General features: G+C 34.3%; 2 protein-coding genes across 8 annotated transcripts in view; one reads left to right on the top strand and one right to left on the bottom strand.

The window, feature by feature from the left end:
• The window catches only part of MINDY2 (MINDY lysine 48 deubiquitinase 2), a 115798-nt gene extending 110629 nt beyond the window's left edge, over positions 1-5169 (top strand). Inside the window, exons 12-13 of the transcript XR_004485807.2 lie at positions 571-687; positions 5013-5169. The gene's annotated coding sequence lies outside the window, so the exon portion shown is untranslated. The remainder of the gene's footprint in view (positions 1-570; positions 688-5012) is intronic.
• Positions 1-22005, bottom strand: part of SLTM (SAFB like transcription modulator) — a 44571-nt gene that overhangs the window by 8300 nt on the left and 14266 nt on the right. For 3 of the 7 annotated variants that reach the window (XM_004274681.4, XM_033437032.2, XM_049705969.1), the window contains exons 4-16: positions 21165-21362; positions 20217-20264; positions 12564-12591; positions 10751-11219; positions 10080-10129; positions 7813-7931; positions 5477-5626; positions 5158-5261; positions 4893-5059; positions 4333-4418; positions 3962-4125; positions 1374-1554; positions 512-636 (exon numbers count right to left, since the gene is read on the bottom strand). In XM_004274681.4, the coding sequence (XP_004274729.1) occupies positions 512-636; positions 1374-1554; positions 3962-4125; positions 4333-4418; positions 4893-5059; positions 5158-5261; positions 5477-5626; positions 7813-7931; positions 10080-10129; positions 10751-11219; positions 12564-12591; positions 20217-20264; positions 21165-21362 (1889 nt within the window). The remainder of the gene's footprint in view (positions 1-511; positions 637-1373; positions 1555-3961; positions 4126-4332; positions 4419-4892; positions 5060-5157; positions 5262-5476; positions 5627-7812; positions 7932-10079; positions 10130-10750; positions 11220-12563; positions 12592-20216; positions 20265-21164; positions 21363-22005) is intronic. The other 4 variants (XM_004274682.4, XM_033437029.2, XM_033437031.2 and 1 more) reach the window with 4 other exon arrangements.

Genomic DNA, 22005 nt, shown 5'->3' with positions numbered 1-22005 from the left:
TACTTAACTTTGGAAAGGTTAGAGGGGTCAGTCCCAAGCACAATTCATTCACTTCACTTATTTCTCAACACTATCAACTAAATCTCACAGAATGTATAATGAGAAAATTAAATGACTATATTGTATTTTGAAATCTATTAAGAACCATGAATGCAAACACATACAGAATCTATATTTTAGTCTTCCCAAATTTGACTTTGATTTCTGTACCATCTGCACTACCCTGTAAGAATTTTCAAAATGGGTCTGAGTTTGAGAGCCATTGCTGAAGTCTACCATGTATTTCCAGTCATAGTGGAAAAACATTTGCATTAGGAAGGGAAACAGAAGAGCAGACTCTTCTACTTGACAATGCACTGGGTCCAATTCAATACTGCAATCATTCCCATCCCTGTTGATCATGACCCTCTACTCCAGTGATGGGTGCCTGTACTCTCCAATTCTAGAGTTAGTCTTAGCTTGGACTAAGGAATAAGATAGTAAGCTACTGTTAAAGAAAGTAAGCAACTACCTATGATCTACATCACGTGGGCGTTTCAAAGAATTCCTTTTTTCTTGTTCATAACGAAGCTGCTGCTGTTGCCTTCTCAGTTCCTCTCGTTCTCGAGCAATACGTTCAGCTTCCTTACGTCGTTCCTTCAGACAACATAGAAGGAAGAACCAACCAATGCAAAATGAAAACATAAGGTAAGTATATATGCAACTTTGTTTTAATCCTGTCATTAAGAAACCATCATAGGCAAGCACCAGGCAAAACACATACCTGGGACAAATAAAAAATTCTGACTTCAGTAATTAGCAATCTAAGCTATGACTATTGTTCTGCAACATTAAAATTAACAGAGACTGGGTGTTAAAAGCTGGCAATTTTTTAAATTTGGAAGGTCAAATTTAGTTTTATAATTTTAAACAAAAGCACCTAAAGGGAATTAGAAATAGAGTTCTTAATACGTATGAAGATTAAGTGCCTTAAAACCTTGGATGCAATTCTGCAAAGAGAGGCATTATTTCCTTCCAGCCTTGGGAAATCACTCCCACTATAATATGTAAGGAAATAGTTATTTTCTAAGAATGGGATAGTGACAGAGCCTGGATTACAACTACTCTGGACTCATAGTCCTATGCTCAGACTATTAGGCTGCCATGATATTGCAGAGCTCAAGGTATTACCAATTGGCTAGAACAAAGTCATGACTAAATGTATTTTTAACTAGCACCTAATTCACTGTTACCTTTCAGGGACACTTAATAAATGCTCATTAGCTAAACTTATTCTATAGAAGCTTTACAACATGTAAAGCAAATTTTAGGGCAAAAATCACAGGGTTTGAAAAAGGTCAGTTATTTAAGATGAAAAGATTTTCTGACTGCACCTGTTCAATACGAATGCGTTCCCTTTCCAAGCGTTCGCGTTCCATTCTCTCTCTCTCTAGTTTTTGCCTTTCAATTTCTAGGCGCTCTCTCTCTCTCTGTAAGCGTTCCCGTTCTTCCCGTTCACGAATTATTCTAATGCGTTCTCGCTCTCGACGCTCTCTTTCTGCAATCTCTCTTCGTCTAACAAAAATCAGTATTTAGAAATACTTAAATAATGCTAGCACTGTGTGAAAGAGAATAGCTTTTGAATTTGTATTTTTCCTTGAGGTTGGCAATTTTAAACTTCAACTCATTCTAAGTAGTTTTAATGTAATTGGAAAGAGAACTCAAAATAAAACTTTAAACAGATTTCAATAGTGTCACTTATTTATTAAGACTGTCAACTGAACAGCTGAATTTTATAGAGTAGTTGCCTCTTACATGATTCCTGTTTAAATAAAAATCCCACTATAACAGCCCATTAATTAATCAACATTTTTAAAAGGAGATATTCTACATACATGAGTTTGCAAAACTACAACTTCTACTGTTTTTGATAGAAAAATAGGATATAGTCTATCTCCTTAAAATCAGGTAGGCCTTATTTTTGATAACTTGGGATCATAACCACCAGCATGAATTACAGCAAATGCTGTATATAATAAATGGTTGCCTCAAAGCCTCTTTTGGAGTGTTCACAGCCCATAATAGATGGCTCCAGGTAACATGCTTCTTTGATTCAGGAGGTAGTTCAAATGTTTGCTCAACTAAATTATTATATTAAGACTTTTAACAGCTTTTGGTTTTTTTAAAAAATCATTTCCTTACTTTAAGGCACCCAGTGTATTTTGTCTATCACCATGTCTTCCGCTAGTAACCCAGTGGTTCAGTACTGGGTTCAGTACTGCCCCCATGGAAATCTGAGGAGCATTTTTAATTATCACAATGACCATGGGGCAGTTACCAGCAATTAGTGAAGGGGACCAAGGATTCTAAATATCTTCCGATGCGTGGAATAGTCAAGATAGTTCTGCATAACAAAAAACTGTCCAACACTCCTAATATACCTTTCAAATACCATAATGGACATTCATGTCATCAAAACAAAATCACCTCTAGAGAAAAAAATCTAGCTCTAGAACTTAACTAATGTTTAATAAATGCTAGGTTCATTTGCTTTGGCGTGGCTTTATGTACACTAAAGTTTCCAGGAATGCAACTCCATATAAGTAAGAGGGAAAATTATACTTTCTTGAGAACTTCACCAAGAGTTGTTCACCATTTCAGATGTCATGTCATAACGTCAACAACACTCCTGGTATTTGACTCACCAATATGACAAACCGGTATCAATCTGTGTTTGTAGCTGTCACATTCTCACTGAGTCTTAAGAAGGGTGCAAACATCTGACTACTTCATTAGATCTTCTAGAGAGTCATGCCTAAACATTCATATCTGGAATATATGCTTCATTATAATTTACTTTCATTTTTCCTTCGTATTACAGTTAAGGCTTTATATTGATATTTTTCGTATATTTGTATAGGTAGGTATATTATATACCAATTTCATTTCAGATTAGTAAAGAAGGTGCTGCAACTCTTTTGTTTACTATGAAAGGGGTGCTGGTCTAACGGGTTTGAGGAGTGCTGCCTAATAACTCCCACTCCCACCCTCCTCTCAACTTGTGGTCCTCTAAACAGGAGGCTAAGCGTGCTGAGACCTCTTCCAACAAAGGTTCTGAGTAATGCAAGGGTTATTTCCTTTAGGTAAACTGTGTGGCAATCACAGTATTATTTAAGTTGCTAAAAGTATCTCTGGTAGTTCCGAGCACTCTTGTGAATGAATAGATGAAATTTCATGGTAAGTGACCATTTGACAGTATAGGTTAATATTTGGAAATTTATATTATGAAACACTTTTACAAGAATATTTTAAGTGGCATCCAAAAATTGATATATATGAAAGCAAACTGGCACTCATGATGAACTGTTGAGATATTGCCACTAAAAATAGAAATGTTTTGTTCTCATTTTGTTTTAAAAAGAATGCCTGCTTTGGGACAGAGCTTGAACACAATAAGGTTCACAGGGTTAAATCTGCCTTCACTTGGTCTCTAATTCAAAGTACAGTAAGTTTTCCCTAAAATGTCAACATATTATTTGACCACTATAGCTTACATTGAGACTATCCTATCTCAAAAATCAATTTTTCCTTTAAAGTCATGTTTTTTATGGCGGCAGCTTTGGAGTAGAGGAAAGAGCATTGGACTTGGAGTCAGAAGACTTGGGTCTGAGTCCCGACTCTGCCACTCATTAGCCATGTGGCATTGGAAGAGTCATTTAGCCTCTCTGGGCCTCCATTTTTTTCACTTATATAATGGACATAACTAACCTTACAGAACTGTCAAGACAGAGATAATAGATGGAAAGGTATTTTGTAAATCGTAAAATACTATGCAAACTTAAGAAATCAGTAGGTTTTACTGCACTTCTTAAAAGTGACAAATATCTTTCTGTAGGAATACAATTTCCAGAAATCTGGTTTATAACTAGTGTTAAAGATGTACCTATAGTTAAAGACAGGTATAAACAGACTCTTTTCCTACCTTCGAAGTTCCATTGCTCGTCGCAATCTTTCAAAACGAACTAAATGTTCTCTCAATCTTTGTTCCTTCATCTTTTCAAAAGGCAAGATGTCTTTCCTCCTGTAGTCTTTGTCCCTTTTTTTATCTAAGCTAGCTCTCTCCTTTTCCTTGCTTCTTCCATGAATCTGTAGAAAAAAAAATAACAGGACCACAAGTTAAAATAATTTTGTTTTTTCAAGTTGAGCTGGTCATTTAAAAAGCCTAAATGAGTAATGACATTCCCCTTTTCTTAGGTTTCCTAGCATGGAAGTGTGCAAAATGGTTAGAGATACTGACTTAGCTTCTTTTGGGAACAGGTGGAATAGTATACAACATCCATCTCAGAGACTTACTTTCTCATATCTTCCCCTTCTTGATGGCCTACAATGATCTCCTTTAGTTTGGTCTAGTATTACCATATGTCCTGGACTCTTTGAACCTAAGAGGAAAAAGAAAAAAAATTAGATAAGCAAATGTCTAAAAATATTTCAGTAAAAAATATAATGTAAAAATGCTGAATTCTTAGACAACCAAATATTCATAAACGAATACATGAAATAAAAAACCTATTCTATAAGAACTTAAAGGTAAAGAGTTTTTAAAGCTTGATCTGCTAACATAAATACTTTCAGAGATACCAAAAGATCAATTACATAGCTATTACTCATTGACCGTTTTCAGCCAGCCCAGATTTAACAGTAAATGGGCTTAGGTGGAAGAAGACATCTGTTTCCTAAGAGTGGAAAAGGAGAAGACAATCAGTCTATTAGACCTCCTTTTCTACCACAGTGACATCTAATAACAAAGTTTAAAATATTTATCTGGATTGTAATCTCAAGTTTCCCCTTCCACTGTAAAAATTAAATTGTAGGATGCATTAGAAAGGGATTGAGAAGAAAGATGCATAGCATACTTATTCGTTTCTTTTCTTCACTTTTTTTAATCGATTCTGAAGTTTGGCCACTTGATCCATTATCATTCTTCTCATCTTTACCTTCTATTTTCTTAGTATCCTTGCTTTCTTTTTTTTCAGGTTTCTCAGACGACCTCTTCTCTTCTTTTTTGACTGAGGCTTGTGTCCTGACCATACCACAACACGCAAGAAAACAACAAAATGAGGACTCCTTCATCAGTGTACCAAGAAAGTCTATATGCTTATCAACAAAATAAATCCTTACTTGCTACTTCTATCACTCATATTTTTTTTGTCTCCAGAACTTCTTGAACTACTCTTTTCATCATTTTCTTTCTTCAATTCTTTCTTAGAAGGATCACCTTTAACCTGAAAGGTTTAAACAGAAAAAAAATATGTGTTTTAACGTTACACTTTTATGTTTATAAAAAGTATGTTGATGGTAGAAAATTTGGAAAACAGAAATGAATATATAAAATTAAAAATCATTCCTAATTCTACTCCCTACCAGTGTAACATCTTTAAATTGAAAATTACTAGCCCTCAAAGTAACCTCCCTTTTATAAACACTTAAGCAAGCTTACTTTTTCAACAGAAATTAGCTGTCCATGCAGCTCAGTGCGATGAAGATGTGCAATACATCTGGACACCTCTGTGCTTGAAGACATAGTTACAATGCCATAGCACTTGGCCCCGGGACTTCGAGCATTTGTGACTACCTTTGCACTCAGAACCTGTAAAATGAGATTATACTTTAGAAAGTTTTACAACTTTATAACCACATACATTTCTAAATAGATTAAACTTCAGAATGAAGACTATTCAAATTAAAGGATATGTTCAGGATGTATAAATTCAGGATAAAGGATAAATTTAGGACATATATTCTATGATCACCATCTACCTTGCCTGTAAGTAGTCAGTAAATATTCAGGGGAACAATTTAAAATGTCAAAAAGCAATTTAACCTGCTTTTAGTTTTTTCCTTTTTCTTCCTTTCAAATACATTGCCAAAACACAGTCACATCAATGAAGTAACGGCACAATTAACGAAAGCAAAGAAATAATATTTTCAATTAGATTTGGGTCAAAAATTCCCTATCAAAGGCTCACCCTGAATCTCTTAAAGATATTAAAACAAAAAGGGTTAAGTTCCTAGAAAGTGTCTAGATAAGTGTTAACACTTTTCTATAATGGGTCTTTCAAAAATAAAGAATCTGCCACATGTAAAAAAGCAACCTTAAAAATACACCCTAGGACTTCCCTGGTGGCGCAGTGGTTAAGAATCTGCCTGCCAATGCAGGGGACACGGGTTTGAGCCGTGGTCTGGGAAGATCCCACATGCCGTGGAGCAACTAAGCCCATGCGCCACAACTACTGAGCCCGCGCACCTAGAGCCAATGCTCCGCAACAAGAGAAGCCACGACAACGAGAATCCCATGCACTGCAACAAAGAGTAGCCCCCGCTCGCCGCAACTAGAGAAAGCCCGCGCACAGCAATGAAGACCCAATACAGCCAAAAATAAAAACAAATAAATTAATTTTTTTTAAAAAACACCCAAAAGACACACTTTCCATCTATGTACTTTTAAAATGTATACCAATATAAAAGTGACAAATAATTTCAATTCTATAAAATGAATAAGAGAGACAAGGCAGGGGTGGATGAGTGAGAAGCAAAGCGAGAGAGAACAATGTAGTGCTGAATAAATAGGAACAGGGACGCAGTGTCAGGAAGAGGAACGTAAGGAATTTAGGAGGCTGTATGGTGTGGGTAGCTGGTAGCTATCAGCTTTTATCTCAACTCTGGGAAACACTGACTTGCCCCAACAACAGCTTAATTCTTAAGCCCGAGGTCCTTGTTATAAGTACATGGTTTCCTAATATAGTTTTAATCCTAACAAATGCCAACATCAAAATACCGTTTTTACAGCTCTAACAATAAATTGTTGAAAATAGAACCAAAAATACACCACAGCTGATCATGGGACCACAATTCTCAGTGTTCTGTATCTGACATCTACAAGAACCTCCTTAATGTGCAGGTAACTCTCTAATTAGAAGAAGAAAAAAAAACTCCTAAAATCAATAAGATAGATTTTTGTAACACTCATTAACGGCTATTTACTGTTAATGGTCATTAATTTAATAAATATTTGAAAGCCTACCATGTGCACACATAGTATAGTAGATAAAGATCCCTGCTATCAAAGAGTTTACAGCAGAGTAGGTTATATACGATGTACCAATATATTGTACACTAAAATGTAAAGTAGAAAATAGTGAGTGCCCTAAGGGATGCAGATCAACTGCAACTTAATTCAACAGACATTATTTGAATATTCAATTCATTTAATCATTGACTATTTTTCTCTTCTGTTAGGGCTCCCCTCATATGCCAGAAAAAGTTCTCCTGATGAACCAACCACAGTAAAGCCTCCCTTTGCTAACACCCTGCACTCTTCCTTCACAGCACATATCAAAACTTCTGATTAAGTTTCACCAGTTTTACATTTTTCACCACCACTGTACTGGAATTTGTATAATGAGAAGGACCACATCAGTTTTGGGGTTTTTTCCCTCATATTCTATATCCCATTGCCTAATATTAATCTACCTATATTTTCCAGATGACCAGATCAGCCTCAGCAATTCTAGGTCCAAGAAATATCATGATGAATGTGATGAATCAAAATCCTTGGCTTAAATGGGCTCAAAATATGAGCTCTTAATAGAAGATTCCCAGGGCTCAGAGTGAGATTATATGATGAAACTCACCATTACTACAGAACTCAATAATTATGCCTGTAACAGTCCTAAGAGAGACAAGAAACTAGATTTTATATATACTGTTTTGAATATAACCTCTATTTAGAATGGAGATACCAGAAAGATGGATAAAAAGGTAAAAAGAATGTACCTTTCCATATTTGCCAAAGAGGTTCTTCAAATCAGCAGCTTTGGTATTAGAAGAAAGTCCACTAACCCAGATATTTTTAGTTGAGCTTCCACTGCTACCACTAGTACTACTTGTACTTCCTAGAATAGATTTAATATCAGAAGTTTAAGTACCTCAATTGGAATTTTTTAAAACACAATTATTAGGGCCATATTCTTCCAAAATTATAATACCCTCTAATGTTGATAGTACAACTTTACTACATCAAAATCCTACACATCTATTATTAAAATCAAACACAATAAGAGATAATACAAACATGTCTGAACATTTGTACATTTCCTACTGCACGAATTTTAAGACAAAGTAGGCAAAAAAAACAAATTACATGTCTTGGACTTTTGCTGTTAAGCTCAATAACTTATACTCAACCACTGCACTGAATACAGGGAACCAGGAAGTAGTCATCTAGGAATGTACAGACTGCTTAATTACCTACATCTGTGGTGGGCTTTAGCTCCTGAGAAACTTGGGAGCGCAAAGGGAAAAGTCAAACAAAGGGATAAACTGTTTTCAAGCATCTGAATGTTTAATAACAAAGACTAGCCAACCACAGTTCACCTTCATTCTCTATCAGAGAAAGGGTAAGAGAAAGTGGGAATTACATGCAGCTGGATAACTCTGTATTTAAAAAAAAAAAATCTTCTAAAATCACTTACAAAAATAAGATCAGAGACCTCAAAATCCTTTAGAATAGGTAAATGGTTATATGTATTATTTCTGCACTATTTCCATACACAAATTATGGTTTCATACAGATAAATGCCATTTCTTAAAATACAGGCCTGGTCAGTCATCCTTCAGTGCTTTACTTCAAATGTGCTATTATAAAAAAGGGATTTTCATTCATTTGACTTTACTTGGAAAACAACTCTTACCCACTCTAAGGGAAACAGTATCTAAGCAAACAAAAGTAACAATTTTTATAACTTTGCATTATTGGAGTAAAATGTTTAATGCTTTAAAAATTACAAGCCACAAGTTTTAGTTGAAGAACTATTGTCAGCGTACTTATGAGACAACACATGCCTGACTCAAATATTTTAAATATTAATGGTTGCTGCATTTGTGTTCTTAAGAAATGTAGTTATCAAGTGATCTGCTATGAAATGTTAACTGGAAGTTTATGTATCTTTTTTATTTTACCAGTAACATTTGGGCCCACGTACTTCTCTAACTACAGAAAAAACAATTTAATGACTGGAAAAAGTTAACATTTAATTAAGACTACACTAGTCTTCTAAATTTAAAGGATAACATTTAATACATTTATTATATCTTATCCATTAACCAAACTGTAAGGAATGTGGGTAATGCAATTAATTAATTGTCAATTACTAAGCCAATCACTAAAATTTCTAATTATTAAAATATACCAACAAAATATACTAAAAAAAAGGATAAGGAACACATTACTTTTTCAGGCACTCGAGGCATTTTCAGAATCTGTAGTACTTAAATGGTGTTATTTTCCCTTAAAATGCTTTTTGAGAACACAAGAAATATTTTTCAAGTATACAGCATATACAAGATGACACTAAAGCACATGACCAGGAGACAAACTGAGACTTCCCAGTAACAAAAAGTAATCAAATAATGCACCTTTAAGCTCACAAAAATTAAAATAAAACTACTTTTCTACATAAAACTCTCATCAATGCAAAATAAGTCAAATAGGAAGTAAATTCCGAAGAATTAAAATACTGTATAACTGGCTATTAACAGAAGTGTGCCCTGATATAAAGAATCAAGAAAGTAAAACCAAATGTTAGGAGACTGACTTTCTTTCAGCTCCACAAATATACACGAATACTGTTTATACCATATTTCCTACTAGACAGAAAGGGAAAAGACTGTGGTGGTGTACAGGGGTTAAAAGTGACTGCAATCAAAGATAAAATACTTGAAATTATAAGAAAACAAAATATCTGTTATATGAATATTCCATACAGATGCTTAGAACACAACGTAAAAAACACAGACCAAATATATTTTAAGCAAATTCATACCAGTTTTCAAATTAAGTAATTAAGAAAGTAATGCTTTAATCACACTGAGAATTTGCTATAATCTAACTCCATTGTTTACATAAAGGCCATCGAAAAATTTTAGTATGTCAATTTTTGAGGACTAAATAATGTCAAAGGAAACAAACCCCAGGCAATTATTACTTTTTAATGAAAATATGCAATTTACCACTGAAATAAACAGGGAAAGAAATCCATTACCTTTGTCATCTTTGGATGATGTCTTGCTGTCTTTAGATTCCTTTGAAGAGCTAAAGAAGCAAATCACCAGAAGAAAATTGAAAAAAAAAAAAAAAAAACACAACAGAAAAAAACAAAAGAACAAAAATCGAACAGCTTGATATCGACTATATTTCAAATAGTGCTATTCATACAAATTAATAATTCCAAAGGCCTAGATTAGGTTATTTGAACAAATGATTCCCTTAGGATTCTTGGACTGATTTTCCCCAAGATGCCTGAAGATCTAGATTTTCTGACAATTCTATTCAGTGGATATATGGCCATCTTCTCCAGATTTCAGGACTGGGACTTGACTTCATTTTGTGTTCTTAGGACTGATAGTTGTTCATTAACCATCATCACAAGGATTTTTAAAAATAAAACACAAAAAAATTGTCAATTTGAAAAAAAAAAACAACAAAAAAACCAAATATATGCTGACAATTCGACAATGCAATCAGTAGGACACACTGCATATTACGAAGATCTTGAATTTTTTTTTAAAGTAACTTATGACGATCAAAAATATTATAGGCAGGATCATAAGTACTAATTACTGTACATGGTCTTGAAGCCACCCCCTTAATGTAGAGTGATCTTATTGAATGCTGGAATTCAGTATCGTAAAGAACTGACATAGAAAAACAAACCTCTTTGCTTGACCAGAGGCCCCAGTAGACGAGGGCCCTTTCTTCAAAGTATCCTTTTCTTTGTCTCCAGATTCTGCTTTCTTAGAACTTTCTCTGGCTTCCTTCTCGACAGGATCACCCTTCACGCAGTCTTCCTTCTTACCATCTTTATGGTTCGCATTCATCTCATAATCCTTGCTTTCCTTCTCCGGGCTCTGTGCAATGACGTCCTGCCCATCTTTTGGCTTACTTGCTTCAGAATCTGTAATTTTCACATTTTTACCTGTTTCTAGGAGGTCATCACCATCAAAATCCAGAGTGATGGCATCTTCAGCCTGGATTGTGACCGAGATGTTGTCATCCTCAGCTTCTTTCACAGTCGTATTAGCTTCCATCTCTTCATGAGCTGTGTGATCAGCCTCAGCTAGGTTCCCTTCTGAAGGAAGAGGTTTAGATACTTCTTGTGTACCATCACCAGAACCTGCTATATCTAAGAGGATTTAACAGGAATAAATACGGCAAAACAAGAAGTTTAAACAATTTCATATTCATAAGCTAGAATAGGACCTAGAAAATATAAAGCCAGTTATTAGCACTGATGGAAGGTTAGGAAGAAAAACACAAGGGTATTAACTAACATAAACAATCCTTTACCCAGGATCACTTATTCTTCATGGAAAAAAATGATCTCTAAATACAAATACCAAATAACAAAAGTGAAGAAATGGTTCCATCCTGAGGATACCAGCTCTTCATTTCTGGTTATAAGTTAATGGCATATGGAAGATTTTTTTCCTCCATGAGAGAGTGACAAATGTGCAGATTTGGTATTCAATGTTCAAATTATCTTGGGATTTAACTCTTGTGACCTTCATAACTCCAATGGTGACGTCTTGAAAGGTCACAGTCTGAGGATACCAATCGGTCTTCAAAGTATTCAGGGCCTCATCTTTTTCGCTCTTCTTATTCAGTTCTTGTGTAGTCCAGAATCACATGGAAAACTGCTACAGGCGGCTCCAAAGATGGCCTGCTCCATTAACGTTTAGGAAAGTGGTTATTTCCAGGCTTCATCCTGTCCAGTCAGTCCTGCAATTACCATCTTCAAAGATGTCTTGCATTCCCCCAAAATAGAAAGGCTTCGGGCATCTGAGATTTTCAGCTGGTAGCTTTACTTCATCATTTCTTCTAGGTTTTTTATTCTTTCTTGCTTAGAACCCTGTTCCATGTCCTTTCTAGTCCAAAGTAGGAGGATCTTTTGACGTCTTTCCAAGAACTCTTCCATAAACCTCATACTGACCACGTATTTTGCTACTGGTGTCCCTGCAATTGTATTGGATGAGATAGCTCTCCTAAACTACTGAAACTGTCAGAAGACTGTACGAAATTTCTCTAAGCAGCAAACAAAAAGTCAGTCTCCTGGTCACCCAACATTTTTAGGGCTAATTGTAAAATTAATTATCCATTACATACAAGGACTCCCAATAAGCACGTATGAGTTACTGCAGTGCCAGTCCTAAGAATGTAATCAACTTACCGTATGCTAGGAGTTATTTTTAAAAATAAAATTTAAATTGGGTTAAGTAAAAAATGGCATTGTCCACTACAGTAACTGATATGTACCATTAAGTTAGAACATATCTTTAAAGTGTTAAAAAAAAATTAAAACCAATTGAAAAATAAAATCAAGGTGCTACCTTAATTCACTAAGTTGATAAATTTGAAAATAAACTCATTTCAAAAATAAGATTTCAAATAAGGAATGTTTTATTTTCACATAATTTACTGTTTTTCTAAATGTCACCAATTTTTAAACTCTACTTAGCATCAAACATACCTTTCTCATTTTCTTCTTCCTCACCATCCTGAAATTCAAAGAATAATCAAATGTAAAATGAATTCACTTAAAACTGGATTTCAGTAATAGTACAAGATCTATCAAGTTTGATTGCTGAATGATTTAATAATATTAGAGACGCCTATCACTAACAAATACAGGATATTCCAATCAGAACTGAACCAAAACACATTTACAGAAATGTAGCATATGTCTGGTATACATGATTTTACACAAGGAAACAGGCAAATCTGTCAATGATTATATCAACAATGAACTGGATTACTTAGTTTCACTACTCAAAACTAGTTTAAATAACCGGACTCTTACTCATATCAAAAAGCCACTAGGAATTCCCTGGCGGTCTAGTGGTTAGGACTCGGCGCTTTCACTGCTGGGCCTTGGGTCCGACCCTCGGTCTGGGAACTAAGATCCCGCAAGCCGTGAGGCGCGGGCCCCCCACCGCCCCAAAAAAAGAGGATGCAAAAAGACGCCAATAAAAAGCCTGCCCTGATTATTTTACATGACTCAGCTCAAAGGCACTCTTAGGGCATACTATTCAAAATGTACCAGAAAATCTAACATGAAAACATATACTTTTCAAGGGATGGAATGCATATTAATAAACAAAATAAATAAACAAAAAACACTCCCTTCTTAGGCATCTCAGAAGTAAGAATGACCACGAGTAGTTTCAAATTCTTCATTCCTTTTTAATCTGTTAAAATGAATTCATAAGCTGTCTCATATACAATGGTGGTCAGCCACTTTAAAAATGGTATTTGTGCTAAGGTAATCAAAACAAGTAACACAATTTTTTAAATGATTGGCTTTAATTTTAAAATATGTGATATTTCAATTTTAAAATTTGTGACATCACGTAATCTAAAATTAAGCATGTGCTGGCTTGAAAACAAGAATAGCACAGAGGGGAAAATCTTTATTTACTCTACACCAAGCTAATACTACAAAAATAACTGAATTATAGCAAAACAGAAACAACATTTCCCAAAATTAAAGATCATAACAAATAAGCTAGTAATATGCATTATAATCTCAGTAATGGAAAAAACTTAAGGAATGTTTTAACTTATAACTTTTAAAATAAAAGCTGAGTAGAAGTAGATTGTTTTTAGTCAAGGTGGTGTGAAGCTACCGTACACGAAGCCTTAGAGTAGTGGTTCTCAAACTCTGAGTCTGTATCAGAATCCCCTGAGGACTTGGGATTGAGATTGAGATTGCTGAGCACCAACCCTAGAGTTTCTGATTCAAGTCTGGAGTAGGGCCTGGGAATCTGCATCTCTAACAAGTTTCAGTGACGCTGATGCTGGTCCAGGGACTACACTTTACGAACGGTGCCTTAGAGCGACAGCCTAGCAGGGAAATTAGACTGAAGGCAAAACTGAACTGTAAACAAAATTTTAAATGCCGCATTAATCTTGTAACACAATTTTAGATTCATATAAAAGCATGCATTCCTTAAAAATGTCAAATATCTTACCATATGCTCAAAATTAACATTTGGGTAACACACATATTTCTGAGAAGTCATTTTTAAAATAATTTTTCAACTTTAAGTTAACACATAAGTGCCCCAATTAGGGAATGACCAATTGTACTGCAAACTAAAGTAACATGAAGGAAACTGAAAACACTAAAACAATTAAGCCATAAGCTTAGGAAGTAAAATAGTCCAGAACAAGTAGATTACTGACTGACAGCAATATGAATCCTATTATTATATAAGTCCATTATACTGTGCTCTAATAAGCTCCTAATTGTTATGCTGGAATTTAGTTTTAATCATTACATTTCTAATGTGCAACATTTGGAAAGGAAAGAAAAATGCTTTAACTTGGGTGGAGTGATAGGCAGTGGCAGCAAAGGAAGGATGAGTTATGCTGGAATTACTGATAAGTCTTTTTCTCCCAAACTCTTTTAGTCATTTATCTCAGAGGGATAAATAAACTGGAATATCTCAACTTTTACTTAAAAGCAGAATAAAGTAACTTAAAGAATGCAACTTGCCCCTCCTTTATCTACCTGTGATACAACAGCACACCACTTCCAAGATATTGTTTTAGAGATGCAATATTGATATGTTCAAGAAAAAAAAATGGCCAAAGTATTTATTAAAAAATACTGTGATGTAAAAAACAAAATCTTTCTGCCAATTAGAAATGTTATTTCTAGCTGCTAAAATAACTGGTAAGGTTTGCCTTACTTTGCTCAAGAGTTTTTAGGTATCTATCCTAATTACTCAACAGGTCTTCTGAAGGGTTTCACAACTTTAGTTTCTCAAAATAGTAGTAACACTAGCCTTATTACATATACTTAAATGTCCCTAGGAAAGGAGTCTGAGCCAACTTCCAGAAAACAAACTGATTACAATGGGGGTGAAGCACAAAAACAACTAGGGTTAGTAGAAAAGATGAGCCACACACTAGTGCATATTTGTGTTATTGTTCAGTATGTGCAGTAAACATAGCACTCACTACTAAGGTTAAACCATTCCTTACAATAAAGAAACAAACCAAGAAATACAAGAAAGACAGTGGAAATTTTTCCCTGTAAATGATATATAGGCACAGACATGTACCTTATTTGAAAATAATTTTCCTCCACTGAAAACAGATGTTTTTTCAGAATAAGGAATATGGTAAATAAGTAACCACAATGAAAAGCATCCTTTTAAATTAACTACTTTTTGTGCTAATCTTGAAAAAATGTATTTCACATATGAAAATGAAAACAAATGTCTATAATGTTCATGTTGTTTATCTTTGTAATGGGATCTACAACCCTTAAGTCAAATGTGAAAATTAATACAGAAAGCTTCTCTATTTTTATTTCATTCTAGGAGCAGCAATGACTCATGAGAGGTAAAGACAAGCCTAGGACTTGTTTTTCAGTTAACTAAGTGTTTCCTATATACCCATTCTATTACCTTCCCCTAGGTTAATCTTGTGATACATGTACTTATATGAACCAAGTAAGAAGACCTCTTCTGGAAGGCCTCCTTTCCCCTGACTTGTATATAAACACTGTATTCAGTCTGACTAATTTACAATAAACCTTCAAGATAACCCTAAACCACTACCTGCTATCTATCTGGCAATACGCTAAAGACTGTGGGAAATACAAAATATCTGGCACATAATAAGCACTTAACAAATATTTGTTGAATGAATTTACTGAATAAATGTAGTGTAAGACACTACTGTTTTTAGGTGGAGGGACTGAACTAACTGCAGCACTGTGTAAGTACAATGGAATTCAGAAAACAACAATTACGAGTGTGGAGTCATTTAGTGAAAAGAATACCAGACTAGGCACCATGAGATGTAGTTATTTATTCTGTCTTTACCACTAAAACAGTTTTACTCTGTGGTAGTGTCATCTACCTAGGTGTATTTTACCTATAAAACAGAGATAACATATGACCTAAATAGGATATATAGAATTAAATAAGATAAGGGGTGTAAAAAGTTCTCTGTCAACAGTAAAGCACTACATGAGAGAGAGCTTTATGGAAGAGACAGAGATAAGTCTGGCTTTGAGAGGTATGTAGACTTTGTATGACAAAAAAAGGGAAGGCCCTTCAAGTTAATGAAACATTAGGGGCAAAGGCAAATGGAAAAAGGAATATACATGATGCAATCATAGAAGATTGACAAGACTGACACTAGAGGAAATTTTTAAGAATTAAAGCATTACCAAATACAAACATTTTGGAGAAAATTTTCCAAACAATTCTCAAGTAACTGATACCTTCAAGCAAGTAAAACAATACTACAAGTAACCACTAACTACACATGTACTATGTGCCAGGGTATATGATTGATCTTCACATCACTCTAGCAGGTAGGACTTACAATGTTCATTTTACAGACATAGAAATTGACTAAGAAAACATGCCCAAACTCACAATATTATAAGTAACTAACAGAATGCAAACCAAATTCTACCTGGTATGACAAACTGCTTAGAGGCTAACACCTGAGAGCTAAAGATTTAAGCTTCAAGTCAAAGCCTGAAGACTGGCTTTAAATAAATATATCCCTATACAAAGGCACTGCCTATTTACTTGTATTTTTAAAAACAAGGAATAAAAGGATAAATCCTGAATTTTGGAAAGTTCACCAATAAGGGGACGGGTGAAGGGGACTTTTTTGAATATATCCTGTCTCTTAGATTTGACTTTGGAACCATGTACATGTTTTAAATAATTATAAAATTAAATTTAAAATTATAACTTTTTATTTTGAAATAACTATAGACTCACAAGAAGTTACAGATTAAATTTTTTTAAAAACAATACTTAAACATTGAAAATAAAATGAAACAAGTCAACCTAAATACGTATTAGTTGGTGATCATACAGAAGACTAGTCTAAAACACAGTGATTTGTTTGTTCCTAGAGGGGTACATCCTTAGGAGAGATACAACTGGGGAGAAAAACCTTAAATTATTTTCAGAAATCACACTGGTGGCAGTGTTGATATTATCATTCTAGGACTATTGTATATACACTGTGAGATAAAGAAAATAATTAACTTAGAAGTATCCTTATGAACTCAAAATCTATTTTATCTTAGAAGTAAAAACCAACAAAAACAAGCAAACAAAAAACACATTCTCTAGCACTGTACATTGAAAAGGCCTAGAAAACATGAATAACCCAGTGGCAATGAATACCCCTACCATGGAGATTACTGTCTTGAAATACCATTTACCACTAAAAGGAAAAAATGGCTAATTACAGGTCTGGAGCAGGAAATGGAACATCTTTACCAGAAAGCACAGAAGCAAAGACTACTAGGATCATGTTGAAAGGACTCAAAAGCCAACTTGAAGAGGTTCTCACTGGCTACAGATGGGACAATTTGAGCATTAATAAGGATAATAACTACAATGGACTGAAATACATTAAAAATATTTAAGTCCATGAGTTCAAAATGAAACTATGGGAGAAAAAGAAAAAAAAAAAAGAACCTCATTAGTCACTACTGGAGATGCTCATGAACCAGCTCATTATTTTGAAAATTGGTAAATAAAAGAAAAATAATCAAACATATATCCCGCCTTTCTTTGTAAATGGTACCACAGGGTAACCAAATAGCAGGTGAGAAGTTTCTCTTTCCAAGGAACATTCCAGCTAACAAATAAAGAAAAAAATGACAGAATTAGAATATCACCACTTTGATCTCCCTAAATAACCAGTGCAGTATGGATCATCAATGATTGGTACCATCACCAAGAAGATACAGTCAAACATTATGTGTATCCAAATAGAAGAATACAACACTACCTGGGAATTAGCTGTATGTCTTGCGGGGATGGAGATGGGGGTGCAGGAAACAGATAGTAAACCTCTGGATCCTATAACCAACTTACCAATTTACAGGAAATACAGTAAACAGAGTTGAACGAATCCATAGGAATGTAATCAGCAAAATATAGACTTTGGAAGTTCTATGACTTGTCCAACTATGCTAGATGCTCTTTTTGTAAATATTTTTATTGAACCAGCCATCTCCATTCATTTACCTAATGTCTGTGGCTGCTTTCACACTACAATGGCAGAGTTGGATAGCTGTGACAGACCATATGGCCCACAACGGCTAATGGCCTTTTCTACCTGGCCTTTTAAGACAAACTTTGCCAACTCTTGTTCTATAGGATAAACAACTCAATTTCTTTAACAAATAAGACAGTAGGGGAAAAAAGATGGAGAGAAAACCTAGAGATTAAAAGAGGCCTAAAAGACATTTCAATCAATCACAATGTCTCGATCTTATTTGTATCTGGATTCAAATAAAACCTGTTTTTTAAAAAAATTTTGGACAACTGAGTAATTGAAGAGATTAAAAATCGTGTTTTAGGAGTAATAATGTAAAAAATAAAAGAGTTCTGAAATTTTTAAATTTTTACATACTGAAATTTTTAAAGTGAAATACGATGTCTGGAATTTGTTTCAAAATAATCCAGAAAAGCGGAAGTGAACAGAGGTATAGATGAAATAATACTGCCCGTGAATTGATAACAGCAGAAGCTGTGTGATGGGTACACTCTATGCAGTATTCCTTAACACACGTAGTAAGACAATACATTCATTAGTCATGTTTAGAAGCATCAGATCATGATGGAACTCAGATACATTCATATATATTTCTAGATATTCCACTATACATCATTTAGGAAGAGGAAAAAGGTCATTTTACTTAAAACTTCTCTGAAGAAGTAACCTCCCTTTTGATATGATAAAGCAAAACTTGCCCCTTGATGAGAAGTATATGTGTTATTTCATTCTCAGGATGGAATGGGAGCAAGGCCAAATCTAGCCCATAAAAATTTGCAAAAATTAGAAAAAGGCACTCATTCCTTAAGATACTTCTGTTAAATTTCTATAATAAATATATAATCTATTATGAGAATGGGGACCCTTAGATGTGATGCTTTCACACACTCACAACCTGTGCAACTGTAATAGAGGCCCTTGATGAAAATTTAAAAACTCGTTGCCAGAGAATATGAAGAGTTCAACTTTACCTTTTTGCAAATTAGTAATCTATAAAAGGTACTCCTCCAATCTGGGAGTTGATCTTCCTCATCTACTTTTCATCATTCAGAAATGAATGTACCTGAGGATAGTACGGGGGACAAGTCTACAGACTTTCAGAGTCCTAATATTTCCTTCCTGAATATTCCAAATTACCAAAAACATTCCTCCCAGAAATGCAATTTCTCCCCCATTGCAATAAACACAGAGAGCCAATATATAGCCTCACCAGCATTTCAAAGGCAAGAGAGCTGCAGGAAAGAAGGCATGACCAGAGGCAATCAGCTAAGCAGTCTGTGAATATACGCCCCATTATACACTCTTCCAGTAAATATCAGAATGAGGAAAAAACACAGCCGGATCACTATTTTTTCTAAATCTAGTAAACAGAGGGAATCCCTATCTCTATTTGAAAGTATACTATTTAAAGACGGTACATGAACAAGGCATTCTTGAGTACAGATATGAGAAAAAGACAAAGGATAATTTTTTAGTAGAGAAATTGAGCTATAAATGTGTTTACAGCATCTGTACGTCACTTTAAAATGTACACTACGCGTATCACATATACCAAAAACAAAATCTAATACAGAATAGAAGAGTTGTCATTTTCTACACACACATACACATACATACATAATACCCCAAGTAAATTAATTGAACAGAGATTTTTATCATTTTTATACTATGCCCATCCTAGGAGTGTTAAATTAACCAAATTTTAAAGCTTTGAAAAGGATATTAGTACTTTTAAATGATTTATTTTATACCAAAGTGACCAAAAAAAATCAAGGAGTGTGAAGGCTTCCCAAAAGACTGGTAACTAGAGTCATGTTTTATACAAAGGATAGACTGTTTTTATTTTTATTTTGAAAATGGTAGGAACCTTGTTGTAATAACTTCCAATTACCTCTATGGCAACAGAAATTTCAGCTGCCACTTTAAAGTATTTTGTATACACCACATAAGTAACTCAGTATTAAATTTAAGGCAGTTTTATGAATTAAAGAATTATGAAGTCAAAATAAGATTCCTTTTCCAAGCCCTTCCACCCACAATATCAAATTCATAGGACTAAATGTAAACTTACTTGGGCTGTTAGAAAGGTATCATCTTCACCTTCTTGAGCTTCAATTTCCTAAGTAAAAGGGTATACAATAGCTTTGCTTTACAAAATATCTGGGTAACATGAGAATGCTTTTATGCTATACCCGATTATCACGTGCCTCATGTTCTGTGCAGGGTCTATGGATACCATGGGTCCTAAGTCAATGCTTAATAATTCAGGCTATATTTTTTATGCCAACAGAAACGCTTAGTCACATTGATAAAAGAATTAGAAAAATGTCCTTCATGAGCCCTTCATTTATTAGGCTAAGTAGAACGAAGTGTTCTAAGCATGAATACTGACCCCCTAATCCCTTGATTTTCTTAAGATGTACTAACATACTTCAAAGCAGGACAAATGATCTATTTCATTCAAAGAAAAGATTTAAAAATTATATGCTTTTAAGTTAAACCTTCATAAGTAATTTCCCCACCCTTGATAACAACCAAATAAATGCAAATTAGTCTTTTATATCTTCTAAAGTAGTAAAAACAAAACAAACCAAAACTACCACCTTATAATGTTAGCAAGGTCAGAGTTAGATTGGTACACTCATTCATAGTAGGGTAGTAAACAACTTAAATATCCCAAATTAAAGGAGTAGCTATCAGACACATAGAAAACAGTCTAATAAACTGTGGTGTAACACAAGAATTATGAAGTCATTATGATATGTTATGTGAAAATATTATATAGAATAGCAACTTATGGCATGATAACTACTAGGTAAAAATATATACATATGTGGAAGATAATAAGCAAAAATAAAAGGGTCATCTTAGATGGTAGGAGTCTGAGTGATTTATAAATAACTTTAAAAATATATTTTTTTTAAAGTTCTGTGACTTTCACATTGAACTAGAAAAATACGTTTTTATTATTTAGTACTTAATTTACTGTGTCACGTTTTAAAAAAAACTGGCTAAAGACCTGACTTTCGATGTCCTCTTTTTCTATATCTTCTATTGCTTCTGCCTCTATTAATTCATGAGCTCTCTTGTTCTCTTCTGCAGAAAGTAACTCCTTGGAATGCACATTTTCTTCTTCATTTTCACCAAATTCTTCAGAGTCCTTTAGTTCGTCATTTCCATCTTGTTCATGTGCCTCTTGATGCTCCAATTCACAGTCCTTTTAATGGTAAGAAAATTTGGTACAACTCGAGGCAAAGTACTATAGGCTATCCACCAAACCTTTTTGGTAATTTACATCTCTAAATGTTTTCACTTTTATCATATTTTGACATTATTCCCAAAGTCAAAGTTCAATCATTTTATAGGACACACTAACTGTGTCTTTAAAAATAGAGGGGGTCTAAAACCAAGGTCATTAAACTACGCATCTGAGTTCCCAAATCTCTTACACTGAAATACATACACACTAACTGGATTGCTCTCAAGTTCCAGTTGTTTAATATTTACCAAATCACATACTTGTATGAGCCATCCTTCAAGACACGGCTTCAAAGAAATGACTTCTTTTCTCCACATGTCACAGTTTGATTTAACTTCAAAGACCACGGAAATCTTACATACGATAATATAAAGTTTATTTCCAATTAATAATAAGGAATCCCAACTGTTACACCAATGTCTGTTCTTAGAAAATATGCAAATAATTAATCTAAATGTATTAGCTTTGAAATCTACCACTATGCCACAAAGCCGATTAAGCAGGGGAACATAGGTTGGGATTGCCTCTGTGAAAGAATATCTGTTTGCCCTTCAAAGTTTAAGGATACAAGGGTACCTCAGTAGAAACAAAGAAAAGCAGC

Source organism: Orcinus orca, chromosome 2, assembly GCF_937001465.1.
Source record: "Orcinus orca chromosome 2, mOrcOrc1.1, whole genome shotgun sequence".
NCBI lineage: Eukaryota > Metazoa > Chordata > Mammalia > Artiodactyla > Delphinidae > Orcinus > Orcinus orca.
The sequence above is the reverse complement of the archived record's forward strand: the minus strand, read 5'-3'. Positions and strand labels throughout refer to the sequence as shown.